This window comes from Apteryx mantelli, chromosome 31 (assembly GCF_036417845.1).
Source record: "Apteryx mantelli isolate bAptMan1 chromosome 31, bAptMan1.hap1, whole genome shotgun sequence".
Classification (NCBI taxonomy): Eukaryota; Metazoa; Chordata; class Aves; order Apterygiformes; family Apterygidae; genus Apteryx; species Apteryx mantelli.
The window spans coordinates 1,922,184-1,943,348 of record NC_090008.1 but is presented as its reverse complement, the minus strand read 5'-3'; the positions used below and the strand labels follow the sequence as shown (position 1 = coordinate 1,943,348).

At 56.8% G+C, this 21,165-nt stretch overlaps 2 protein-coding genes across 6 annotated transcripts; both read right to left on the bottom strand.

Annotated features, from left to right (window-relative positions):
- Positions 1-192: 192 nt before the first annotated feature.
- On the bottom strand, positions 193-12,186 carry SLC25A44 (solute carrier family 25 member 44). Of its 3 annotated transcripts, none has more exons than XR_010886622.1 (5): positions 7,053-8,255; positions 5,966-6,700; positions 3,910-4,037; positions 2,215-3,394; positions 193-2,019 (listed from the first exon to the last, which is right to left on the bottom strand). XR_010886622.1 is itself a non-coding variant. In XM_067313244.1 (5 exons), the coding sequence occupies exons 3-5, from the start codon at positions 6,585-6,587 to the stop codon at positions 3,203-3,205; spliced, it is 942 nt and encodes a 313-aa protein (XP_067169345.1). In that variant the 5' UTR covers positions 6,588-6,700; positions 7,053-7,163; positions 12,124-12,186; the 3' UTR covers positions 193-3,202. The 3 variants fall into 3 exon arrangements, 2 of the variants coding, with proteins under 2 accessions (XP_067169345.1, XP_067169346.1); XM_067313244.1 differs by adding an exon at positions 12,124-12,186 and having other exon boundaries at positions 193-3,394; positions 7,053-7,163; XM_067313245.1 differs by having other exon boundaries at positions 193-3,394; positions 7,053-7,163; positions 7,505-8,255.
- A 2,156-nt stretch (positions 12,187-14,342) lies between these two features.
- SEMA4A (semaphorin 4A) lies at positions 14,343-21,165 on the bottom strand. 3 transcript variants are annotated; one of them, XM_067313192.1, is made up of 13 exons: positions 21,012-21,165; positions 20,867-20,929; positions 20,661-20,759; positions 20,444-20,552; positions 20,240-20,356; positions 19,258-19,388; positions 18,990-19,159; positions 17,744-17,894; positions 17,456-17,645; positions 17,242-17,357; positions 15,982-16,145; positions 15,208-15,341; positions 14,343-15,090 (listed from the first exon to the last, which is right to left on the bottom strand). In XM_067313192.1, exons 1-13 carry the CDS (start codon positions 21,087-21,089, stop codon positions 14,381-14,383), a joined length of 2,232 nt encoding a protein of 743 aa, XP_067169293.1. In that variant the 5' UTR covers positions 21,090-21,165; the 3' UTR covers positions 14,343-14,380. The 3 variants fall into 3 exon arrangements, with proteins under 3 accessions (XP_067169293.1, XP_067169294.1, XP_067169295.1); XM_067313193.1 differs by having other exon boundaries at positions 15,208-15,338; XM_067313194.1 differs by lacking the exons at positions 20,661-20,759; positions 20,867-20,929; positions 21,012-21,165 and having other exon boundaries at positions 20,448-20,515.

The following is a 21,165-nucleotide window of genomic DNA, read 5'->3' as shown; positions in this document are numbered from 1 at the left end:
CCGGCCGCCGCCTATTGGCCAAAGCCGCCGCGGGGCGCCGCTCCTATTGGTTGCCGCGCGGGCCACACCCACGTAGGGGCCGGCGGCGCAGTGCGCATGCGGCTCCGCGCGCGCATTCCTCCCCCGCCCCGGGACCCGCGCGCGCCCCCCCCGCCCCGCGCGCGCCCCCGCAATGAGAAGCGGTGCGATAAATAACCAAAAAACCAAACCTTTAATGACGCTGCTCGGGGACTCGTTACACCAACGCAAGCTCGGCGGCCGGACCCCCCCCTTCCCCCCCAGCAAGGGTCCCAACACCGGGGGCTCCGGCCCCGCCACCGCGGTGCAAAGCCTGCGAGCCCCGTTGCAGGGCGAAGTGAAGCCGGGGGCATGCAGGGGTGCGAGCAGGGGGGTGGCACGGCACGGGTAACGCCGCGCCACCGCCGTCTGACAGCAATCGCCGAACACAACTTGCCCCCCCGGGGGCTGGAGCAGCACAGCAGGAATCAGTAAAACCGCGCGGGGTTGGAAGGCTTCACCTGCCACGTTACAGTAGGAAACGACGCTCTAGCCACTAAAGTAGACTGATAAAACACAATATGCCGTCCTCTTGGGATCCCCAGTGCAAACCTCCGCCCCGGTCAGCGCTTAACGGCTGACTCGTGTTCCTCGCCTTCATCGCTTCACAAAAGCGTCGATCGAGGCCGAAGAACACGAGGGAGGAAGCATAGTCCAAGTACAGCACAGAGAGAGAAGGAAAACAGACAGATCACTTACATTTTTGCCTTGCAAAGATAGTCCACTGCTTGTAAGAGTTAACCAGAACTAACAGTGCTATAAAGGAGGACTCCACACTTTTTTCAGACGGTCTAATCTACAGTTTCAGGTACTGTGCGTGCTTTAGCTGTTTTTCCTGGCTTGTTCAGCTTCGTGCATAATCACCTTCATTGTTTTTTTCACAGTCAGCCTCCGCTGGGTCGGTCTCTCCTAGTGCTGCTTAAAAGGTAAAGCTTTAAAATAAAAAAGTATGGTTGTGAAATTATAGAAACTGCCAGACTCGCTTGGCAAGCGCACTAACCGAAACTTTTAAATTCAGGTGTTGAGCTGAAGGTCTGTAAAGTTTGTTTTATTAGTTACCGGCACTTCTCTGGTTAAGAGAAAAATATTAAGCTTGAGTCTGTCTCCCTGAAGTTGCGGTGTCTGCCACTTCCTCTGATGCACACTGAGAACCTTCCTGTTGGTAAACATCAAATGCTGATTCTTACTATTTTTTTTAATAGTGGTATTGCTACTGCCTCTGCACAAGACCAGGGCTACTACACACTCAGGATGCTTCCTAGCGATTTTGTGATGCTGCTATTCCACTTCATAATCTTTACAGCAGAATCAGCTATTATAGAATGAGCCGATTTAAACAGAAGAGCCTTTCAAACAACAAAAAAATCCAACAGAAGAGCAGCTTGCAGAACACACTGCTTTAACAGCTCTGCCAGTGGCTCTGGCCATCATCTTACCTAATGCTGCAGAAAACAAAAGCGGGATTAAAAAAGACACCCTTTGAAAACTCCTCTGCAACCCTCTTTAAGAGGTGGTGCTGTGCTTTAAGACCAAGTTCTGCCCTTGAACACAAAAGTCACTCTCTGACTTCAGCAGCAACTGTCTGTACTTATTCCACCGGCAACGGACACTGTGGCACGTCCAGTCTCTGCACAGGGGCTTAAAGGCAAGGGCCGTACCCAGTCCGAGGCGAAAAGGCAGCTGAGAGACTGGCAGCAGCCACAGTTTAGCAGGATCAACCCTATAACCACGAATCCCTTATTATGGCAGCGAGATGAGCAGAGGCGGTAACTTATCTGTCTCAGCTACACATGCCGCTTATTTGGAAGTGTCTCTCCCACCTGTCGGACACACAACTAACTGGGGTGAGCACCATGTGCGGGCTGGCATCACCAGATGCTAATCTCAAATATTGAGACGAGTCGAGCAAAGCCAAGCAATCCCTTTGCTCCTCCTCTTCGTAACTTGCCTGCGAGTTTTCATCTGGTAGGAAACACAACAGCTTAAGATTTTGATCCAGGGAGAGTGTGCAAAGAATTGTCCTTGCCCTTCCCAAACAGGATAAGCAGGATTTAAACTTGCACTGTATTAGCGAACCATTACTACTTATTCAATATGAACATGCCAGTCAGGTTGGAACTGGATCAGAAGCCAGGAGAAGCTTTTTTTCTTCCCCACCTCACATCCAGTTGTGGCTCAAATCACGTTCAGTTCCCAGCTTGGCTGCCAGCAGCACAGCGACCTGACGCTTCTCCCACACTCTGGACTTGTTTGTGCTTAAACCGACTGAAGGTGGGAAGCAGCAGCAGCCTCCGTCTCCCCTGAACATGCAGTATTGACACTCACATTGAACAAGGCCACAGAACCACTCAGTCCCCCAGAAATCAGAGTAAGCTTCCCTGAAATAAAATAAAAAATAATTAAATAACAACAGATTAAAAACATAGGTTAGGTGTCGAAATCGCCATCAACTAATTACAGACAGCCAACACAATTCTTAACTTGCCTAACAGCTGGGTTTGCTGTTTGAAGGATGAGAGATAGGAAACATTTTCCAAGAATATACAAAAAAAGGTATGTACAGAGCTATTCCAAAGGCAGTAAATAAGGTCTTAAATGGCTCCAGGTTACTGTCTTCTCACATCTTCTAGAAATAAAAGTGGATGACTGGGAAAATTTACTTGCCTAGACTATTTTTCCACCTTCGCACAGTACAATTGCAATCAGCACACAACCCACCAGAGGGCTCTGCTGCAGTCTGTTAGATGGCCCTGCTTAGAAGTTTGGCAAACAGTAAAATAATTTAAAGAATAAACTGGCTTTTTCTCCAACTGGTAAGTCTTTAATTTAAAAAAAAGGAGAATTAAGAGCTTGCCAGGATTCATTCACACACCTGGCTGCTCTTGAAGGAACTGTCACAGGCAAAGAGCATTGCCAAAGGTCACATTTTTGATGATTTTAACCAGAAACAGCAGCAGAGCATTGTATCGCAATCAGATCTAAAGAGGTGAATTGCTGTTGCTCTTGCTTCTGCCTTGTACTGTGAAACCTGCTCCCTGTTAGCTAGAGACAAAGGAGACTCCAGCTGCCTCTCCTCCTGAGCTTTCAACCGCGACGGTCCAAATCCAGAAGGTTCAAAAGAAGGTTTCTCTCCCACCAGCTGCCACTACCAGTGTCTCGAATCTACCAGCTCTGGGCGGAGGCTGAGCTTCTTCAGAGTTTCGTATCCCACCACGATGACGATGGTGGAGGGAGTGGCTGAGATGATGCGGGCAGAGAGGCCTTTTGTCAGGCCCCAGGGACCCTCCTCTGCTATGAGCTGTTTGAAGGTGAGGATGATGGAGCTCTTGCCTTCCACCTGCAAAGCCAGAACAAAAGACATTCAGAGAACTGCTAGATTTCACACAGAGCCGCTCTGGGGTCCTGCTCCGGCAGAAGCCGCTATGGAGACTACAGATCAGTCAGTCCAATAGCCTTAACCCAGTGTCTGTGGGGGAAAAAGAAAAGGAAGAAGTCCTAAAGAGGCAGCCATAAGTGGGGTCTACCACTAGACCTGCCTCCTCCTTCCCTCCCACTGCCCCCACCTAGAAGCTGGTGGGCCAACACAGCAGCTCGAGCATCAGTAAAACTGATATTGTTGGAAGCACCTCTCCTTTTCTGAAGGATGCCACATCTGATGGGAAACCTCCCTGGAGCTGTCCAGGTAAGGTGAAGCTGGCCTTGCTACCTGAGCTGCCTCCTATTAACACCCAGCGCAAATTAAGCGGCGCGATATCTAGGACAAAACAACCCAGGAACAGAGAGAAGGGGAGCAGTTTACCTGAAGCCACAGATCAAAGGGCTGAGACCGAAGGCTGCAGGCTGAGCTCTTACCTGCACCCGAGCCCTGATGACATCCATGGGGTTGGTGAGCGTGGAAGCTGTAGCAGCCGCAAGCGGCCCTGATATAGCTTGCAGGAGGAGATGGGGACAGTCTTTAGGAGTCAAGCTAGAAAGCTGTTCTGGGAATGGGAGGGAGAGTAAAGTTATAGACAAGTGGCTGCTTACCATTTCCCCAACTCCACCTGCTAATTTAGCCTGATCTGCAAGGGGCAGAATCCCCGATTTATGGCCCGCTGCATCCTCCCACAGCACATCTGTGTGTTCTCTGAAAGTTAGCGAAATGCAGGGAGCAAGCCCCAAAATGCCCCCGGCAGCATAGTGCTCCACTCCCAGAGCCTTCGATCAGCTCAAATGCAAAAATCTCTTAGACCTGCTGGGCAAACAGAGCAGCAAGAGCTTGTATCTCCCCAAAACAGACCATGGAAACATTCACCCCTCCTTTGAAGGGCAGGGGGAAACTTTTAAACAAGACTATCTCAAGCTGCTTGCACAGATCCAGAAAGCCATCACCACCGCCTAGCAGGCTGCCCAGGTGATATCCGCATGATGTCCTGCTGGGGGACTTCTACGGAGGACAGTGCTTCGTATTGCTCCTAGCAGGGATTTCTTCATTCTGCTTTTGTTCTCTGGCAGACAGGATTTTAACCTGACTCACTGCCAGCAGTGTACTTTGAGCCTCGAGGCAGGTTTGATGACCCCTGCGTTGGCAGCCAAGGCCAGCACGCCGTCCAGGGACGGCAAAAGGAAAAGCCAGCGTGCGAGCGGCTGGAGAAGAGATGTGTTGACCACTCAGGCCTACATTTAGCATCATCTTGATCTCCATTGTGGAAGGCTAAGAAAGGGAGCAAACACCTAGCAAAAGCAAGCTGTAGTCTCTCCCTAACAACGCTCAATCACTTGCTCTTAGATGCTTGCTTTTTGAGTCTTCTTGCAATGAAAGTCTTACAGTCTAATACTGTGTTTTTGGTATTTTAAAAAATAAAAACACAAAACGCTTGCATATGAGGAAGAGGATTGAAAATATGAATGGAGCCAAGTTGGATAGTGAAGGAAGCAGCTCCAGCAAAGCTCAAACCAGGTGAACAACCCAAGCCGTTGTTGCCATTTAAATGCAGTGCTGACTGTAACCAGTTCTCCCTGTTGCTACCAGAACGTGCCTGCACTGAAAAGTGAACTGGGCACCTGAGACACCTGTATTTAAAAAAAACAGGTGACTTCCCGGATTTACCTTAAGCTTAGTACAGTGAAATCTAAGCCCATCATTATCACCACTTTTAGCTACATGGTTATTAAGCAAATATTGGTCTAAAAACCACACGCAAAGCTGCATGACAAATGAAATGGATTATCGGGGGGGAAAAAAAAAAAAAAAAAAGAAAAGCATTAGCTGGCCAGTGTTTTTAGTATTTGGGAACAGCCTGAGCATTACTAGAGCTGAGCTAAGGAGAGAGAACATACTGTGAAGTACAGTTTCGTATCACAAGGCTTGGTGCCAGTTTTAAAGCTAAGGAAACTGAAGCGTGAGCTTAGGTAGACACGCAGCCACAGCTGACTTGGCACTCGTCTCTGCCTGTTGCTTTGTCCTGTTATGGGATTTCAGGCTCTAGAAGCCTTTTCGCTATATACAAGAACCCTGAGCCCACGTGAACAGAAACACGAATTAGACTTATTCAGTGGATTCAAAACTCTGCCCAGTACCAGACAACAGCCTTCCTCACTTCCATGCAGAAAGTGAGCATTATTCAGGATTAGCGGAAGGGAAAGCTAAAGCAGATGCATCAAGTCCCTTTTGCCCAAAGCCACCTAGTTTCAAGCCCTCTAGTGCTCAGACTCCTGTTCTTTAACACTGTATTTAGAACTATGCTGCTCTATCAGGCTTCCACCCAACCTCTGCAGAATTGTTTAAAGTGGACACATCTCTTAGGTTCTGCTCCAACCCCAAATCAAAGCAGGAAAGCAAACGTGCCGGGTCCATAGTTTCAGAGATGATCTCTGGGGCTTCTAGGTCTCCTGAGACAAGATCCACCCAAAGCCTCCTTTCACCTACCAGCATAGAAGTGGTAGAAGGGCCACCAAACTGCGCTGTTGGGAATATAGGTGAGCAGCGAGGCCACGTAGCCCCTGTAGAAGCCTCTAAAGCCATCGGCCTTGAAGATCTGTACAATGATGTCCTTGGTTTGGCCAAAGACCAACATCCGCTTGCCATCTTGGTTCTGCACCTTGAACCTGCCCATGCTTTCGCCCTTCCTCTGCATCATGAGGTGCTGGGAGACCACGTCGATGGGTACCGTGATGCTCTGGGCCACCAGGGAGGCTGAGCCGCCTGCCACCAGAGACTTCACAGCGTTGTTGTTGTTGTACCGTGACACGTACTTTCGAGTGAGCTCGTACGTCGTCACGTAGCACTGGCCAGAGATCAGGGTGAAAGTGTTGACCAAAAAGCCACGGTAGAGCCCAGCTGTCCCTTCTGTCCGCAGGATTTTCACAAAGGCATCAAAGGTCCCGTTGTAGAGGCTCTTGCCCTTCTGAACCTGCAACCGTGTCCGGATGAGTGTGAAAGGGTAAACGCTTACCCGGATCATCATAGTCATGCAAATCCCAAACACGTAGAACTTCCTCTTGTCCAGGTGCTCCCATTCGATGATGGGGATGTTGCGTTTGTCCTCCATGACTCCTGGAGTTGGGAAGGAGAGGTGGTATGCCCCAGATCCACCTCAAAAGTGCAGAGTGGACCCAGGCCCAGCCCACGTATCTTAAGTGCCCGGATTGGAAGTGCTGTCACCTGGAAAGAGAGAGACATTTTCAGAAGATGATTAAGCACCTAAGTTAGCTTAAACGGCCTACACCATCTAACTTTACTTATCTTTCCTGAAGTGGATAGGGAGCACTCGCATAAAACATTCTGCTGGCAGAGCGATGGGACTGTAATGTCCAGCAGAAGGGCCATAACACACGGCTGATGGCAGCAGTTTCTGAAGTCACCACAGCTATTTGTTAAACCCTGACAGCACTCCGTACACACAACAGTTCTCACCATGCTTCAGGCTACTCTGCTGTAAAGCAAAGCTTGCCAGACTTCATAAAGCACTTTGAGATCTGCGGAGGAAGAGCACTGCTCCAACAGCGAGTACTACCTTTTAATGAACATGTAGGAATATGGACTGTCAACCAAAGCAGCTTCTCTCCAGTCATTCCGGGTTCGCGATGCTCCTAGATGTCAGAATGTCACCTTTCAGTTCCAGGCTCTGTACAAAGAAAGCAGTGACACGCTGTGAAGTCTCCATACAGGTTCTCAGATTCCCCGCACAAATCAGATGCGCTTTTCAGGGCATTTCAATTTCTCCCCTCCTGAAGCTGAAGGGCAATGCAAGCCTTGAGGAGGGGGAAGAAGGGGTAGTGAAAGCAGGAGCAAGAGCAAAGAGTTATGTAGAGTCTCCATGTTGGTGGCTGAGATCCTGAAAAGAAAGAGTTAAAAATCGCAGCTCAGCTGAGCAGAGCCTAACTGCACTTTTCAGCTAAGGCGAACAAAGTTCATCCTCACTACCATTACTGGATAATCCCCTCTGGTACGATAACACTCGCAAACCTGCCATCCTTCCAATTTTGGCAGCATTCAGAGGATCAGGAGCTGAGGGACTGCAAGGCGAGTTGAGGAGCCGAGGGGAACTCTTGCCGCAGGTCAAGCCAGGAGGTGCTCCCGGTTCAGCCTCCTCACCTGACACGTCACCGCTGCGTCTCCACCCCACAAGCAACCGAGTCCCAGCAGTCACCGCCAAGTGCTTCCCCAGAACAAGGCTCAGTGCCTCCATCCATCTCCCTTTGGGTATTGTCTGCTCTAAATTGCTGTGCATCTAACCAGGCTTGGACCAAGCCTAGCTCCTTGCAGGGCCAGGCATATATAAACAAAAAGAAAAGACTGTTTCAAAGATCAACCCAGCATAAAATGTGATTATTTCACTGACCACTGAGACTCTCTTTCTATGTCAAAAAAAGCCTACAGGTCTTCTGGAATAACAGACTGCTAAATTACTACAACAGGCCTGAATGCAGTCGCATCAAGGCTTCGGTAAAGGGTTCTTTGAAGTCTTATGTACAGGCACAAGCTGAAAACACATAAAGTTATTGAGAACAGAGTAATACTAAGTAACTCTATTTGCAAATGCAGAAACTGGAACAAGTGTGCCACAGATCCGGAGATGGACGCTTCACTTTAAATCTGTATTTTCACTCAGTCTAGATTATTCAACATGAGATGAAGTCAACACCCTACACCAACTTTGGTGCCGTTTTACACTGTCAGAGTAACGCAGAAAGGCCTTAGCATAAATACACCTCCGAATTGCTTAAACAGCGAAGACTCAACTGGTTAGAGATGCACTAAGAAAACCACTGGCAATTATTTACCTCTGGCACAGAGAAGATTTTAAGATTATGAAATTATGGTGTATGTGTGTGGGGAGGTTATTAACAAAGCATTTCCATGCCCATCTGCCAACAAAATATTTACTTAACCTCTGCAAACAGTGTTACAGGTTGCCACAGCTCCTGTTGATGGACAGTGAAGTTAAAAATACTCAAAGGGCACCCGGGTCCGCAGGAGCAGGGCAGGAGGGGGGGGACACCCTATTTTACCTAGTACAAAGAGAACTGCAATTCATAGTTACAGTCAGTTGACCTGACAGATGACGCATAACAAAGCTAATGGTCTGTCTAAACAAAAGTTGTATGGCTTTAATTATAATTAACGCATTACCGCTTCACGAATACAGGCATAATTAGACAGCATAAAGCTTCCTATGCAGGAATTATCTGCCCACAGCACCTATAAAAACATTATTCCATTCATGCTATGAGTCCCACTAGCTTAATATTTTATAAAAAATAAATGTAAAGTCTAGCCAGTGCAATTTCCTCGTGAAACCTGAGGGTTTATTCTACACTCCAAATTCCTCTGCCACCCCAAAACTGAACCATACATGTCCAGAGCGCTGCACCTAGAAGGTAAGGTGTCCCCACTAGGAAAAATCCTCATGGTTTAGTGTAGGAAGAAAAGAATGTATATATCAAGGATACTTCTTTATTAGTAATTTTACGTACTGTAGAGCTTTGTTTTTAGAATTTAAGCCATAACCTCCTTGGGGGAATAATTGTACTTTCCTTGGACTTTTATTAATAACTACCTTCATTCAGGATCTAAATTAGACAGAATGTCATTTTAATCCCATGGCCCACAAGCAATTGAAGCAGTAAATTCATCCTGGAGGGAGGTTTGGAGGGAAGGAGAACCTCACCTCACTAGGGATGTTCTGATTTGATCACCACAGGCAAAATCCTTGCTCTGCTGAAGACGAGAGTTATGCTCGAAGCATTTATTCTGCCAGAAATTAAATCTAGGGCCTTGCTCTGACCAGTGATCCTGTGGCACCCAGTTTTGGCAATTCTGTGCTGATCTTTCCAGTAACTTTGGGGAGGCTGATGTAAAAGTAATTGCTAAGTCTCAAAAGAACAGACCTGCCCTCTGAAACATAATACAAGTACACCAGCCTCCTCCCCAGGTCATGGAGTTATTCTGCGCTCCAGCGCTTCAACTGCTTCAGCCTTAAACAGTACATTTAAATAAATCTGTATGAATGGTGACTTTTCACCATGAATAGAAAAGCATTTTTTGAATTTCTGCCTAGAATTTAAAGCAGAGGATTAACAAGTAGGCTGTACCTGCTGCTGCTCTGTCACTATGAAGCAGTAGCCTGTAGGTCGCATTGCAAACATCTTCTAAACCCAGCCTGCGACTTAGCATGAAACTCTCGCCCCCGCAATTTAACCCCCTTTTAATGCAGCCCCATCAATCCAGTCTCTGAACTCTTTCCGCTGCATCCGTATCTAAATATGAATCTTTGGCAAATAAAGACAGGGCCTTTGTGTACCCCCAGCCAAGGATGCTTCCCGCTCAGCATACTAATGCCTTAGCACGAAGGCCTGGGAACCATCCAGAAATGGGCCGGGAAAACGCCTTTCCAAGCTCCGAGCGCTATACGCTGTTGCCTGTGGAGATTCCCTCAAGTGGGAAAGCATGAGATCAAACAAATCCACTACAAGTCTCTTAAAATTTACTTCTTTTGTCTGTGGCACGCTATGCAGAACCTGGTCTAACTAGACACCTCAGTTTTCAAAGTCTTTACTATTGCGCTCCTTGTATCCATTTCTATCCCAGGGTAAATTTAAGAACGGCTGCACAAACACTGAAGATTTGCAGCTCCTTGATGAAGCACCTCTCTGTAAACGATACGACAGAGACGCTTGAAGGCCAGCGCTTCCAAACGCACCCACAACCCTCCGCCGAACTCCCCCCACCTCCTTTGCGAAGGACGCGTGTGCCCAGGAGCCTCGCACGAAAGCCGTCGGTACACAAGTTGGGCCAGCCAAAAACCTGATGCACCCGGGAGTCACCGAACACGTGCAAATTTTGGCACAGGACCCGCTCAAGGTCACTGAGCTGTTAGCAGCTGAGCGAACAAGAACCCTCCCGTCCTGCCGTTTCCAGCGCCGCTGCTATTTGGTGTCTCGGGCTAGTCCCCCCCCCCCCCCCCCCCCCCCGCAGTCCCAGACTCTGCCGCCCCCGAGACGCTTCTGTCCTCCTCCCTGCTGGCCGCCTGCCTCCCAAACTCGCTGCCGGCAGGGCGCCAGCCGCTCCAGCCAGGCTGGTGTTGGAGCAAGCGGCCCCCTTCCCCTGCCTCCCAACCCCAAACCGTCTCCCCGCTTCTTTTCCAGTGGTAGAACCTGCCCCTTCCGCTTGGGTCTCGCTCCAGCTTCCCCGCACAAAACGCGCCCAAAAACGCACCCAGGTCCCCCCCCGCCGCTTGCTTGCGGCAGCCTCACGCTGACCCCGGCCGACTCCATCCCCAAATCCTCTCGGGGGCCAGGGCCCTGCCCGCTACGCCGCCCCCAGCCTCCCCGAACTGAACCGGGGCCGTACCCTGCCCCACAGCCTCCTCCCCCATCCCACCCCACAAACTCCAGCCCCACAACTGCCCCCCCCCAATCCCACACCACAACCTCCAGCTCCACAGCTGGGTCCCCCCCAGTCCCGTCCCACAGCCTCCTGCCCCACAGCTTGGCCCCACCGATCCTGCCCCACAACCGGGCCTCCCCAGTCTCATCGCACAACTGGGTTCCCCCCCCCCAAACCTGCCCTACAGTCTCCAGACCCACAGCTGGGCCTCCCCAGTCCTGCCCCCCCCGATCTCCTGCACTTCGGGGGAACCTCCCCAATCTCATCCTACAGCTGAGCACCCCCCAATCCTGCCCCATAACAAGATCCTCCAATCCCACCCCACAACCTACTGCTCCACAGCTCGGAGCCCCCAATTCTGCCCTACAGTTAGGTCCTTTAATCCCACCTCACAGCTGAACCTCCCCAATCCCACCCCACAACCTCCTGCCCCACAACTACGTATCCCAATCTTGCCCCACAACCTTCTGCCCCACAGCTGGGCTGCCCCAATCCCCACCCCACAGCTGGAGCACCCCAAATCCCACCCCACAACCTCCTGCCCCACAGCTGGGGCACCCCAATTCCCACCCCACAGCTGGAGCACCCCAAATCCTGCCCCACAACTTCCTGCCCCACAGCTGGGGCACCCCAATTCCCACCCCACAGCTAGGGCACCCCAATTCCCACCCCACAATCTCCTGCCCCACAGCTAGGCCACCCCAATTCCCACCCCACAACCTCCTGCCCCACAACTACGCAACCCAATCTTGCCCCACAACCTCCTGCCCCACAGCTGGGCCGCCCCAATTCCCGCCCCACAACCTCCTGCCCCACAGCTGGTTCCCCCCAATTCCCACCCCACAATCTCCTGCCCCACAGCTGGGCCGCCCCAATTCCCGCCCCACAACCTCCTGCCCCACAGCTGGGCCGCCCCAATTCCCACCCCACAACCTCCTGCCCCACAGCTGGGCCCCCCCAATTCCCACCCCACAACCTCCTGCCCCACAGCTGGGCCCCCCCAATTCCCACCCCACAACCTCCTGCCCCACAGCTGGGCCCCCCCAATTCCCACCCCACAACCTCCTGCCCCACAGCTGGGCCCCCCCAATTCCCGCCCCACAGCTGCCCCCTCCTGCCGGCCATCCCCCTCCCGCCCCGCAGCCGGCCCCCCGGACCAGCCCCCCCCCATGCCGTCCCGCCGCCGTCCCCCTCACCTCAGGCGGGCGGGCGGGAGGCCCCCGCCCCGCCGCGCCCCGCCGCCGCCCGGTCCCGCCGCCCCATGGCCCGGCTCCCCTCAGCGCCCCGGCCCGCAGCGCCGGCCGGAAGTGAGCGGCAGGGGAGGAGGAGCGCGTGAGCCCCGCTCGACCAGTCAGCGTCCGGGCGCCGGCGCCATCTCGGAGAAGGGCTGACGCCGCCCCGGAAGGAACCCGCGCGTGCTTCCAGGCCGCAGTAAAGATGGCGGCCAGCCGCTGCGCCCCGGGGAAGACGAACGGTGGGATGCGAGCGCGCATGCGCACGGCCGGCGAGTCCGCTGCGGCGCCCTCGCCTTAAAGGGCCAGAGGCACCTAAGGACTCTTAAAGGGCCAGAGCCAATTACTGAGTCGATGCAATAAGGGAGTCTTCCTGGAGGAGGCCGAATAATAGCTGCTGCAAAGGGCAGAGGGCACGGCTAGGGGCCATTTCCCCCTTCCTGCAGGGCTGTGGTGCACACATCCCTTCCCTGCCCCCCAAGCATTGCACGCACATGCACAATGCACTCACACATTGCACACCCCTGCACAATGCATACACACCTTGCACACCCCTGCACAATGCACACACACCCATGCACAATGCACACACACTGCACACACATGCACAATGCACACCCCTACACAATGCACACTCATGCACAATGCACACCCATGCACAATGCACTCACACATTGCACACCCCTACACAATGCACACCCATGCGCAATGCACTCACACCTTGCACACCCATGCACAATGCACACTCACGTGCAATGCACTCACACATTGCACACCCCTGCACAATGCACACCCCTGCACAATGCACTCACACATTGCACACCCATGCACAATGCACAACCCTGCACAGTGCACTCACACATTGCACACCCCTGTACAATGCACTCACACATTGCACACCCATGCACAATGCACAACCCTGCACAGTGCACTCACACATTGCACACCCCTGCACAATGCACACCCATGCACAATGCACACACACTGCACGCACATGCACAATGCACACCCCTACACAATGCACACTCATGCACAATGCATACACACCTTGCACACCCATGCACAATGCACACTCATGTGCAATGCACACACACTGCGCACTCATGCACAATGCACTCACACATTGCACACCCCTGCACAATGCACACACATGCACAATGCTAACACGCACATTGCACACCTTCACATGTACACACACACACACACACACACACACGCACATCCCTCAAAGACGGAGCCTGGCGGGGCCTTGGGCCGCCCTCCTGGGCCTGACGAGCAATTTAAACGCAGCACACCAGAGCACCTTTTCCGTTTTAATAAAAAATAAAATGTACAAAGACCAGGAAGATTTACAGCTGCTCCTTCTTAGAAAATAAGGCTGAACATGATCAAACAAGCAGCAGGGGCAGAACCTCGGCGGGGAGGGAAGGGGGGGTGCAAAACGGGGGCCACGGGGCCGGATCCCTCCCTCCCTCCCTCGCCGGCGGCAAAGCGGGGTGGCCGGACGCCGCGGCACAGCGAGCGTTTGCAAGATCCGAGGTTTTTCACCCGGGTTCGGCACCGGGGTGAGCGCCGGCGGCAAAACCGGCTTCGCCATGGTGCCCTCCTTGCTCCGTGGCCATGTCCTTGCCCCGTCCCCATGTCCTTCCCTTGTCCCCACGTCCTTGCTCCATTGCCACGTCCCCGACCCGTGGCCACGTCCTTCCCTTGCCCCCATGGCTGTGTCCTTGCCCCATCCCCATGTCCTTCCTCTGTCCCCATGTCCTTGCACCGTGACCACGTCCTTCCCTTGTCCTCCTGTCCCTGCCCCACAGCCACATCCTTTCACCAGCCCCATGTCCTTACCCTGTGGCTACATCCTTCCCTTGTCCCCACATCCTTCCCCCGTCCCAAAGTCCTTCCCCATCACCGTCTCCTTGCCCCATCCATACAACCTTGCTCCATGGCCATGCCCTTCCCTTGTCCCCATGTCCTTGCCCCATCCCCAAGTCCTTCCCCCATCCCCAAGTCCTTTCCTTGTCCCCAACTCCTTGCCCCATCCATACAACCCTTCTCCATCCCCATGTCCTTCCCCTGTCCTCTCTCCGTCCCCGCGTCCTCGCCACCTCCCCCCGCGGCCCCCAGCGGAGGGGAGCCCTCGCCCCCGCTGCCGCGGAAAGCTATTTTACATGAAACCATTTATATTAAATTAAAAAAAAAAAGGAAAAGAAAAGCTTCACATTCACATCCCACCCCCTCCCGCCGGTCCCCGTCCCCGCGGCGCCGGGAAAAACCCTCCGGCCGCATCCCGGCGGCAGCGGCGTTGGTGGTGGTGGTGGTGGGGGATGATCCCTCCGGGGGGGGGGGGACATGGCACCGCGGGATCCCCTACGCCGGGAGCCGTTCGTCGGCATCGCCGGCGTCGAGCTGGAGCCGGGGGGGCCGGTGGCTCCCCGCGGAGCGGCGCCTTTTCGGGATGCCCCGGGGCCGTTCCGCACCCCTGCACCTTCCTCCGGGCTTTGAGCTGCTCGTGGTAGGCGCCGAAAGCCACGCACGCCGCCGCCCCGCCAGCGTCGCCGCCAGCAGCACCGTCACGGTGACGAACTGGGGCCAGTACGAGCGGCGGTGGCCGGTGCCGGCGTCGTCCTCGGCGTCGTCCTCGGCGGCGCCCGGCGGCTCCCGCAGCAGGTACTGAGCCACGGTCCAGGTGTAGCCGTTCTCGGTGGCCTGGCAGCGGTAGGTGCCGGCGGCTCCGCGCCGCATCAGCACCAGCAGCGTGTGGTCGGGCAGCAGCGTGGCGGCGGCGGCGGCACCGGTGGCGGCGGCGGCACCGGCGGTGGTGGGCACCGGTGGCGGTGGCACCGGCGGCGGGCTGCAGCCAGGTGTAGGCGGCCAGCGCCGAGCGCCGCGGGCACCGCAGCCGCACCACGGCGTGCAGCGGCGGGCTCAGGGCTGCGGGCCACGGCGCGGGGCTCAGCGGGCGCCCGGCGTCCCCCACCGAGCCCCCCCACCCAAAAAAAAATCACCCCCCCCCCCACCCCCACCAACCTCCCGGCCCCGATACTCAACTCTCTACGGTGGCGGTGGCGGTGTCGGCGTCGGGGGGGTCGGGCACCCCCAGGGCGCGGGGGTTCGCCCCGCTTCTCCCGCGGTGGCAGGCGCCCGCCGGCTGCCCCGTCTCCACGTCCTGCAGCCAGCCGCTGCTGCCGGCGCCGGCGGTGGCCGAGGGGGACGGGCTCAGCGCGCGGCCGCCCTGGCGTCGCCTCCTGGTCCCCCCCCCCCCCCCGGTGTCCCCAGCGACCCCGTTCCCATCCCCAGCATCCCCAGTGTCCCCATCCCCAGTGACCCCATCCCCATCCCTAGTGTTCTTCGTTCCCATCCCTGGCATCTCCAGTGTCCCCATCCCCATCCCCAGTGTCCCCATGCCCGGTGACCCCATCCCCAGTGTCCCCCATCCCCGTCCCCGGCACCAATGGTGTCTTCCACCCCAGCATCCTCATCCCCATCCCTGGCATCTCCACTGTCCCCCCCCCCAGTGTCCCCATCCCCATACCTGGTGTCCCCTGCCCAGTATCCCTGTCCCCAGCATCCCCAGTATCATCCCCCCAGTGCTCCCAACCCTGGTGTCATCCCCCTGCTGTCCCCATTCCTGTCCCCTCCCCCGGTGTCCCCCATCCCTGGCATCCCCGATGTGTCTCCATCCCCATCCCTGGTGTCCCCATCCCCCAGCACCCCCAACCCTGGCGTCCCCTGTCCAGTGTCCCCATCCCTGGCCATCCCTGGTGTCCCCAACCCCAGGCGTCCCCATCCCCACCCCGGCATCCCCGGCGGTCCCCGGCTCACGGGTGGGCACCGGCGTGGCGGGCGGGCCGGCAGGAGCGGTTGTGCCCGTCCCAGGCGCAGTAGGGGTCCCGGGCCAGCAGGCACTCGGCGCAGCTCCGGTACCCGCTGCAGTTGGCCAGCGGCACCTGCAGCACCCCGCCGGAGTAGCCCACGTAGAGGAGGCCCTGGGGGCAGAGGCGCCGCGCTGAGACCCCACAGCCCGATATGGCTCGATACAGCCTGATACGGCTCGATATGGCTTGATGCGGCTCGATATGGCTTGATACGGCCTGATATGGCTTGATACGGCCCGATACGGCTCGATAGAACTTAATATGGCTTGATACAGCCCAATATGGCTCAATATGGCTCGATACGGCTTGGTATGGCTCGATACAGCTTGATATGGCTCAATATGGCCCGATACAACCTGACACGGCTTGATACGACCTGATATGGCTCAATATGGCTTGATACAGCTCGAAACAGCTCTATATGGCTCGATACAGCTCAATATGGCTTGATATGGCTTGATACGACCCAACACGGCTTGATATGACCTGACATGGCTCAATACGGCTTGATATGGCATGATATGGCTCAGTATGGCTCGATACGGCTTGATACGGCCCGATATGGCTCGATATGGCTCGATATGATCCGACACAGCTTGATATGGCATGATATGGCTCAGTATGGCTCGATACGGCTTGATACGGCCCGATATGGCTCGATATGACCCGACACAGCTTGATACGACCTGACGTGGCTCGATATGGCTTGATACAGCTCGAAACAGCTCTATATGGCTTGAAACGGCTCTATATGGCTCGATATGGCTCGATACAGCTTGATATGGCCCAATATGACCTGATAAGACCTGATATGGCTTGGCATGGCTTGATATGGCCTGATAAGGCTCGATACAGCTTGATATGGCTTGATATGGCTTGATATGGCCTGATATGGACCGGTACGGCTCGATACAGCTCAATATGGCCCGATATGGCCCGATATGGCTTGATACAGCTCAATATGGCTTGATATGGCTTGATGCGACCCAACATGGCTTGATAAGACCTGACATGGCTCGATACGGCTTGATACGGCTCGATACAACCCAACATGGCTTGATATGACCTGACATGGCTTGATATGACCTGACATGGCTTGATATGACCTGACATGGCTCGATATGGCTCAACACAGCTCGATACAGCTCTATATGGCTCGATAGGGCTCGATAGGGCTCAATACAGCCCGATAGGACCCGGCACCCACCTTGGCGGGTGCCAGCAGCAGGCTCTTCACCGGCTCGGGCACGCGGAAGAGCTGGATGCTCTCGATGACGTGGGGGGCCCCGGGCAGCTCCACCGCTTTGTCCAGGAAGCCGTCGGCTGCGGGGACGGGCGCTGCGTCACTGCCGGCATCCACGGCACCGCAGGGACGGGGATGGACCCGTCCCCATCTGTCCCCCCCCCCCCAGCCAACCTACCGGTGCCCAGGAAGAGGACGCGGTAGGCGGCCCCCGAAACGCCGCGGGGCTCGTCGACGGCGACGCGGGTGTACTTGACGCCGGCGCGCACCAGCAGCGGCCGCCCCCGGCCGGGCGACACCTTGCCGTCCATGAGGAAATGGTCCTTCATGAAGGTCAGCGCCTTGTCCGAGGAGGGACCCACGGAGCACTGCGGAGGCGGCGCGGGGAAACTGAGGCACGGCCCCGACACCGGGCCCCGCCGTTCCCCACCCCGGGCTGCACCGGGCTTCGGCGGCCCCGACTCACGCTGCCGGGCCGGGGGCTCATGTCGGGGCCCCCGTAGACGGTCCAGCGGGAGCTCTCCTTGTTCAGCTCCTTGTACTTGCCCTCGAAGACGGCTTCCACCTCCTCCTGGCTGTAGGCGCACACGGCCGCGCTGCCCGCCGTGCCCGCCTGCCTGCGGGGAGCGGGGGGGGGGGGAGGCGCTGTGGGCCCCCTGCGCGCCCCCAAACCGCCGTGCACGCCCCAAGCTCCTGTGCGCATCCCCAACCCTTGCGCGTGCCCCGAAATCCAAGTGCGCGTCCCAAAATCCCTGTGCATGCCCCCCAGAAATCTCCCTGCATGCCCCCGAAATCTCTCTGCACGCCCAAATCCCTGTGCATGCTCCCAATCCCCGTGCACATACCAAATCTCTGGGAACATCCCAAATTCCTGTGCATGCCCGAATCCCCGTGCACCCCCAAACCCCTGTGCACATCCCAAATCCCTGTACACATCCCAAACCCCGGTGCATAGCCCATATCCCCGTGCACCCCCAAATCCCTGTACACCCTCAAATCCCCGTGCATGCCCCAAACCCCCATGGACCCCCAAACCCCGGTGCACATCCGAAATCCGTGTGTACCCATCCAACCTTCATGCACATCCCAAATCCCCCGTGCATGCCCAAATCCTCATGCACCCCCAAAACCCCGGGAACATCCCAAATCTCCGTGCATGCCCAAACACCCATGCACATCTCAAGCCTCCGTGCACATCCCAAACCCCTGTGCACACCCCAAAACCCCCCGTGCACACTCCAACTCTCCCTACGCATGCCCCAAAATCCCCCGTGCATGCCCCAAAACCCCCTGTGCATGCCCCAAAATCCCCCGTGCATGCCCCAAAACCCCTGTGCATGCCCCAAAACCCCTGTGCACGCCCCAAAACCCCCTGTGCATGCCCCAAAACCCCTGTGCACGTCCCAAAACCCCCTGTGCATGCCCCAAAATCCCCCGTGCATGCCCCAAAACCCCTGTGCATGCCCCAAAACCCCCTGTGCATGCCCCAAAATCCCCTGTGCACGCCCCAAAATCCCCTGTGCGTGCCCCAAAACCCCTGTGCATGCCCCAAAATCCCCCGTGCATGCCCCAAAACCCCTGTGCATGCCCCCAAACCCCCTGTGCATGCCCCAAAACCCCTGTGCACGCCCCAAAATCCCCCGCGCACACCCCAAAACCCCCGTGCCCGCCCCCAGACCCCGCCGCGGACGCCGCGAGGCGCCCGGCCTCACCACTGCGAGGTGAAGACGGCGTAGAAGTCGGCGCGGCCGGGCCGGCGCGGCAGGGCGAAGGCGTGCTGGATGACGTTGAAGGGGAAGCGGCCGGGCTGGGCGCACACCAGCTGCGCCTTGAGGAACGTGGTCCACTTCTTCTGCAGCACCTTGTCGCCGCCGACGTCGCTCTGCGGTGACGGGGGGGGGGGAGGCCGCTCAGCGCTGGGGCGCCGCGGCGTCCGTCCGTCCCCCCTCGCCCCGCTTCCGTCGCCGCCTTGCACCCCACCTTGCAGACGCGGGCCACCCGCGGCACCAGCAGCCGCTCGAAGAAGTCAAACTCGTCGGCCGTCTCCTCGAAGAAGAAGTAGACCTTGTCGTCGCCCGGCACGGAGAAGGAGGCCACGAAGGCGGCGTCGGCTGCGGGGCACGACGGCGGCTGGGGTCGGGTGCCTGAGGTTCCCCCCCCTCCGCGCGCCCCCAAATCCGAGCGCGCGCCCCGACGTCTCCGTGCATGCCCCCAAGCCCCCGTGCACGCCTCAAACTCCCATGCGCATCCCAAGCCCTTGTGCATGCCCCGAAATCTTTGTGCACGCCCCCTAACCCCTGTGCATGCTCCCAAAATCTCCTTGCATGCCCCCAAAATCTCCCTGCATGCCCCAAAATCCCCGTGCATGCCCCCAAAATCCCCGTGCATGCTCCCAAAATCTCCCTGCACGCCCCCAAACCCCAGTGCATGCTCCCAAAATCTCCCTGCATGCCCCAAAATCTCCCTGCACGCCCCCAAACCCCGGTGCATGCTCCCAAAATCTCCCTGCATGCCCCAAAATCTTCCTGCACATCCCCAAAATCCCCATGCATGCCTCCAAAATCTCCCTGCTTGCCCCAAAATCTCCCTGCACGCCCCCAAAATCCCTGTGCATGCTCCCAAAATCTCCCTGCATGCCCCCAAAATCCCTGTGCACGCCCCCAAACCCCGGTGCATGCTGCAAAATCTCCCTGCATGCCCCAAAATCTCCCTGCACGCCCCCAAACCCCGGTGCATGCTCCCAAAATCTCCCTGCATGCCTCAAAATCTTCCTGCACGCCCCCAAAATCCCCATGCATGCCTCCAAAATCTCCCTGCTTGCCCCAAAATCTCCCTGCACGCCCCCAAAATCCCCGTGCATGCCCCCAAAAATCTCCCTGCACGCCCCCAAACCCCTGTGCATGCCCCCAAAATCTCCCTGCACGCCCCCAAGCCCCAGGCGGCCGCCGTGGCCGCGTCCCACCTGCGAGCCAGCGCAGGAAGGCGTCCGTCTTCAGCAAGGTGCGGCCGCCCAGCGAGCGGGAGATGATGGGCTCGTTGCCCTGGAAGTTGTTCATGGTGCCCGCGTAGAGCTCGCCGTCTGCCGGCGGAGGGGCGGCGATGGGGTGGCGGCGGGCGACCCCGGCGTCCCCCCCCCCCCCCCCCAAAAACCTTCCCCAAAACTCACCCACCAGCAGCGCCGTGTGGGTGTGCTGGGGGTCAAAGGGACACTGGCCCTTCCCGTCCAGGAAGGGTTGTCCTCTGCTGCTGGCCACCAGCGTGAAGTTCTCCAGGTGCTGGGCGGAGGGGGGGGGGGGGGAAACTGAGGCACGGTGACGGGCCGGCCGGGCTCGTCACTGCGCCGGGGCGAAGCCGCAGCACGGCGCCGCGGCGCGTTCGCTCACCACGTAGGCGCAAGCCGGGCTGAAGGCGTAGGTGCCGCACGCGTAGAGGTGGGTCTCGTTGAGGGCCACCAGCACCCGGATGAAGTTGAAGCACTCGGTCTGCAAAAGCAATCGGGGGGGGGGGAAAAAAAGAGGGACCGGGTGAGGATGAGCATCCCCCGCCGTCCCCCGTCCCCCCCCCCCCGTTGCCGCCGCCGCCGTCTCACCTCCTGGCTCTTCTTCTTGAAGGCGCACTCGGACGCTTTCTCCGCCGTGGGGCTCCACGCGATCTAGGCAGGGAGGCGAGACGGTCCGCAGGGGCCGGCGAGCGGGGAAACCGAGGCACGGGGCCGCCCGGCGCCGGACGCTCACCGAAGCCTTGGTGAGGACGGAGCCGGAGCCGGCGACGGCGAGGGCCAGCAGCCGGTCGCGCGCCCCCACGTACAGCATCTCCTGGTCCTCGCGCAGCAGCAGGGCGTCGTAGTCGGAGACGTTGGGCAGGCTGAAGCGGGCGAGGGGCCGCCGC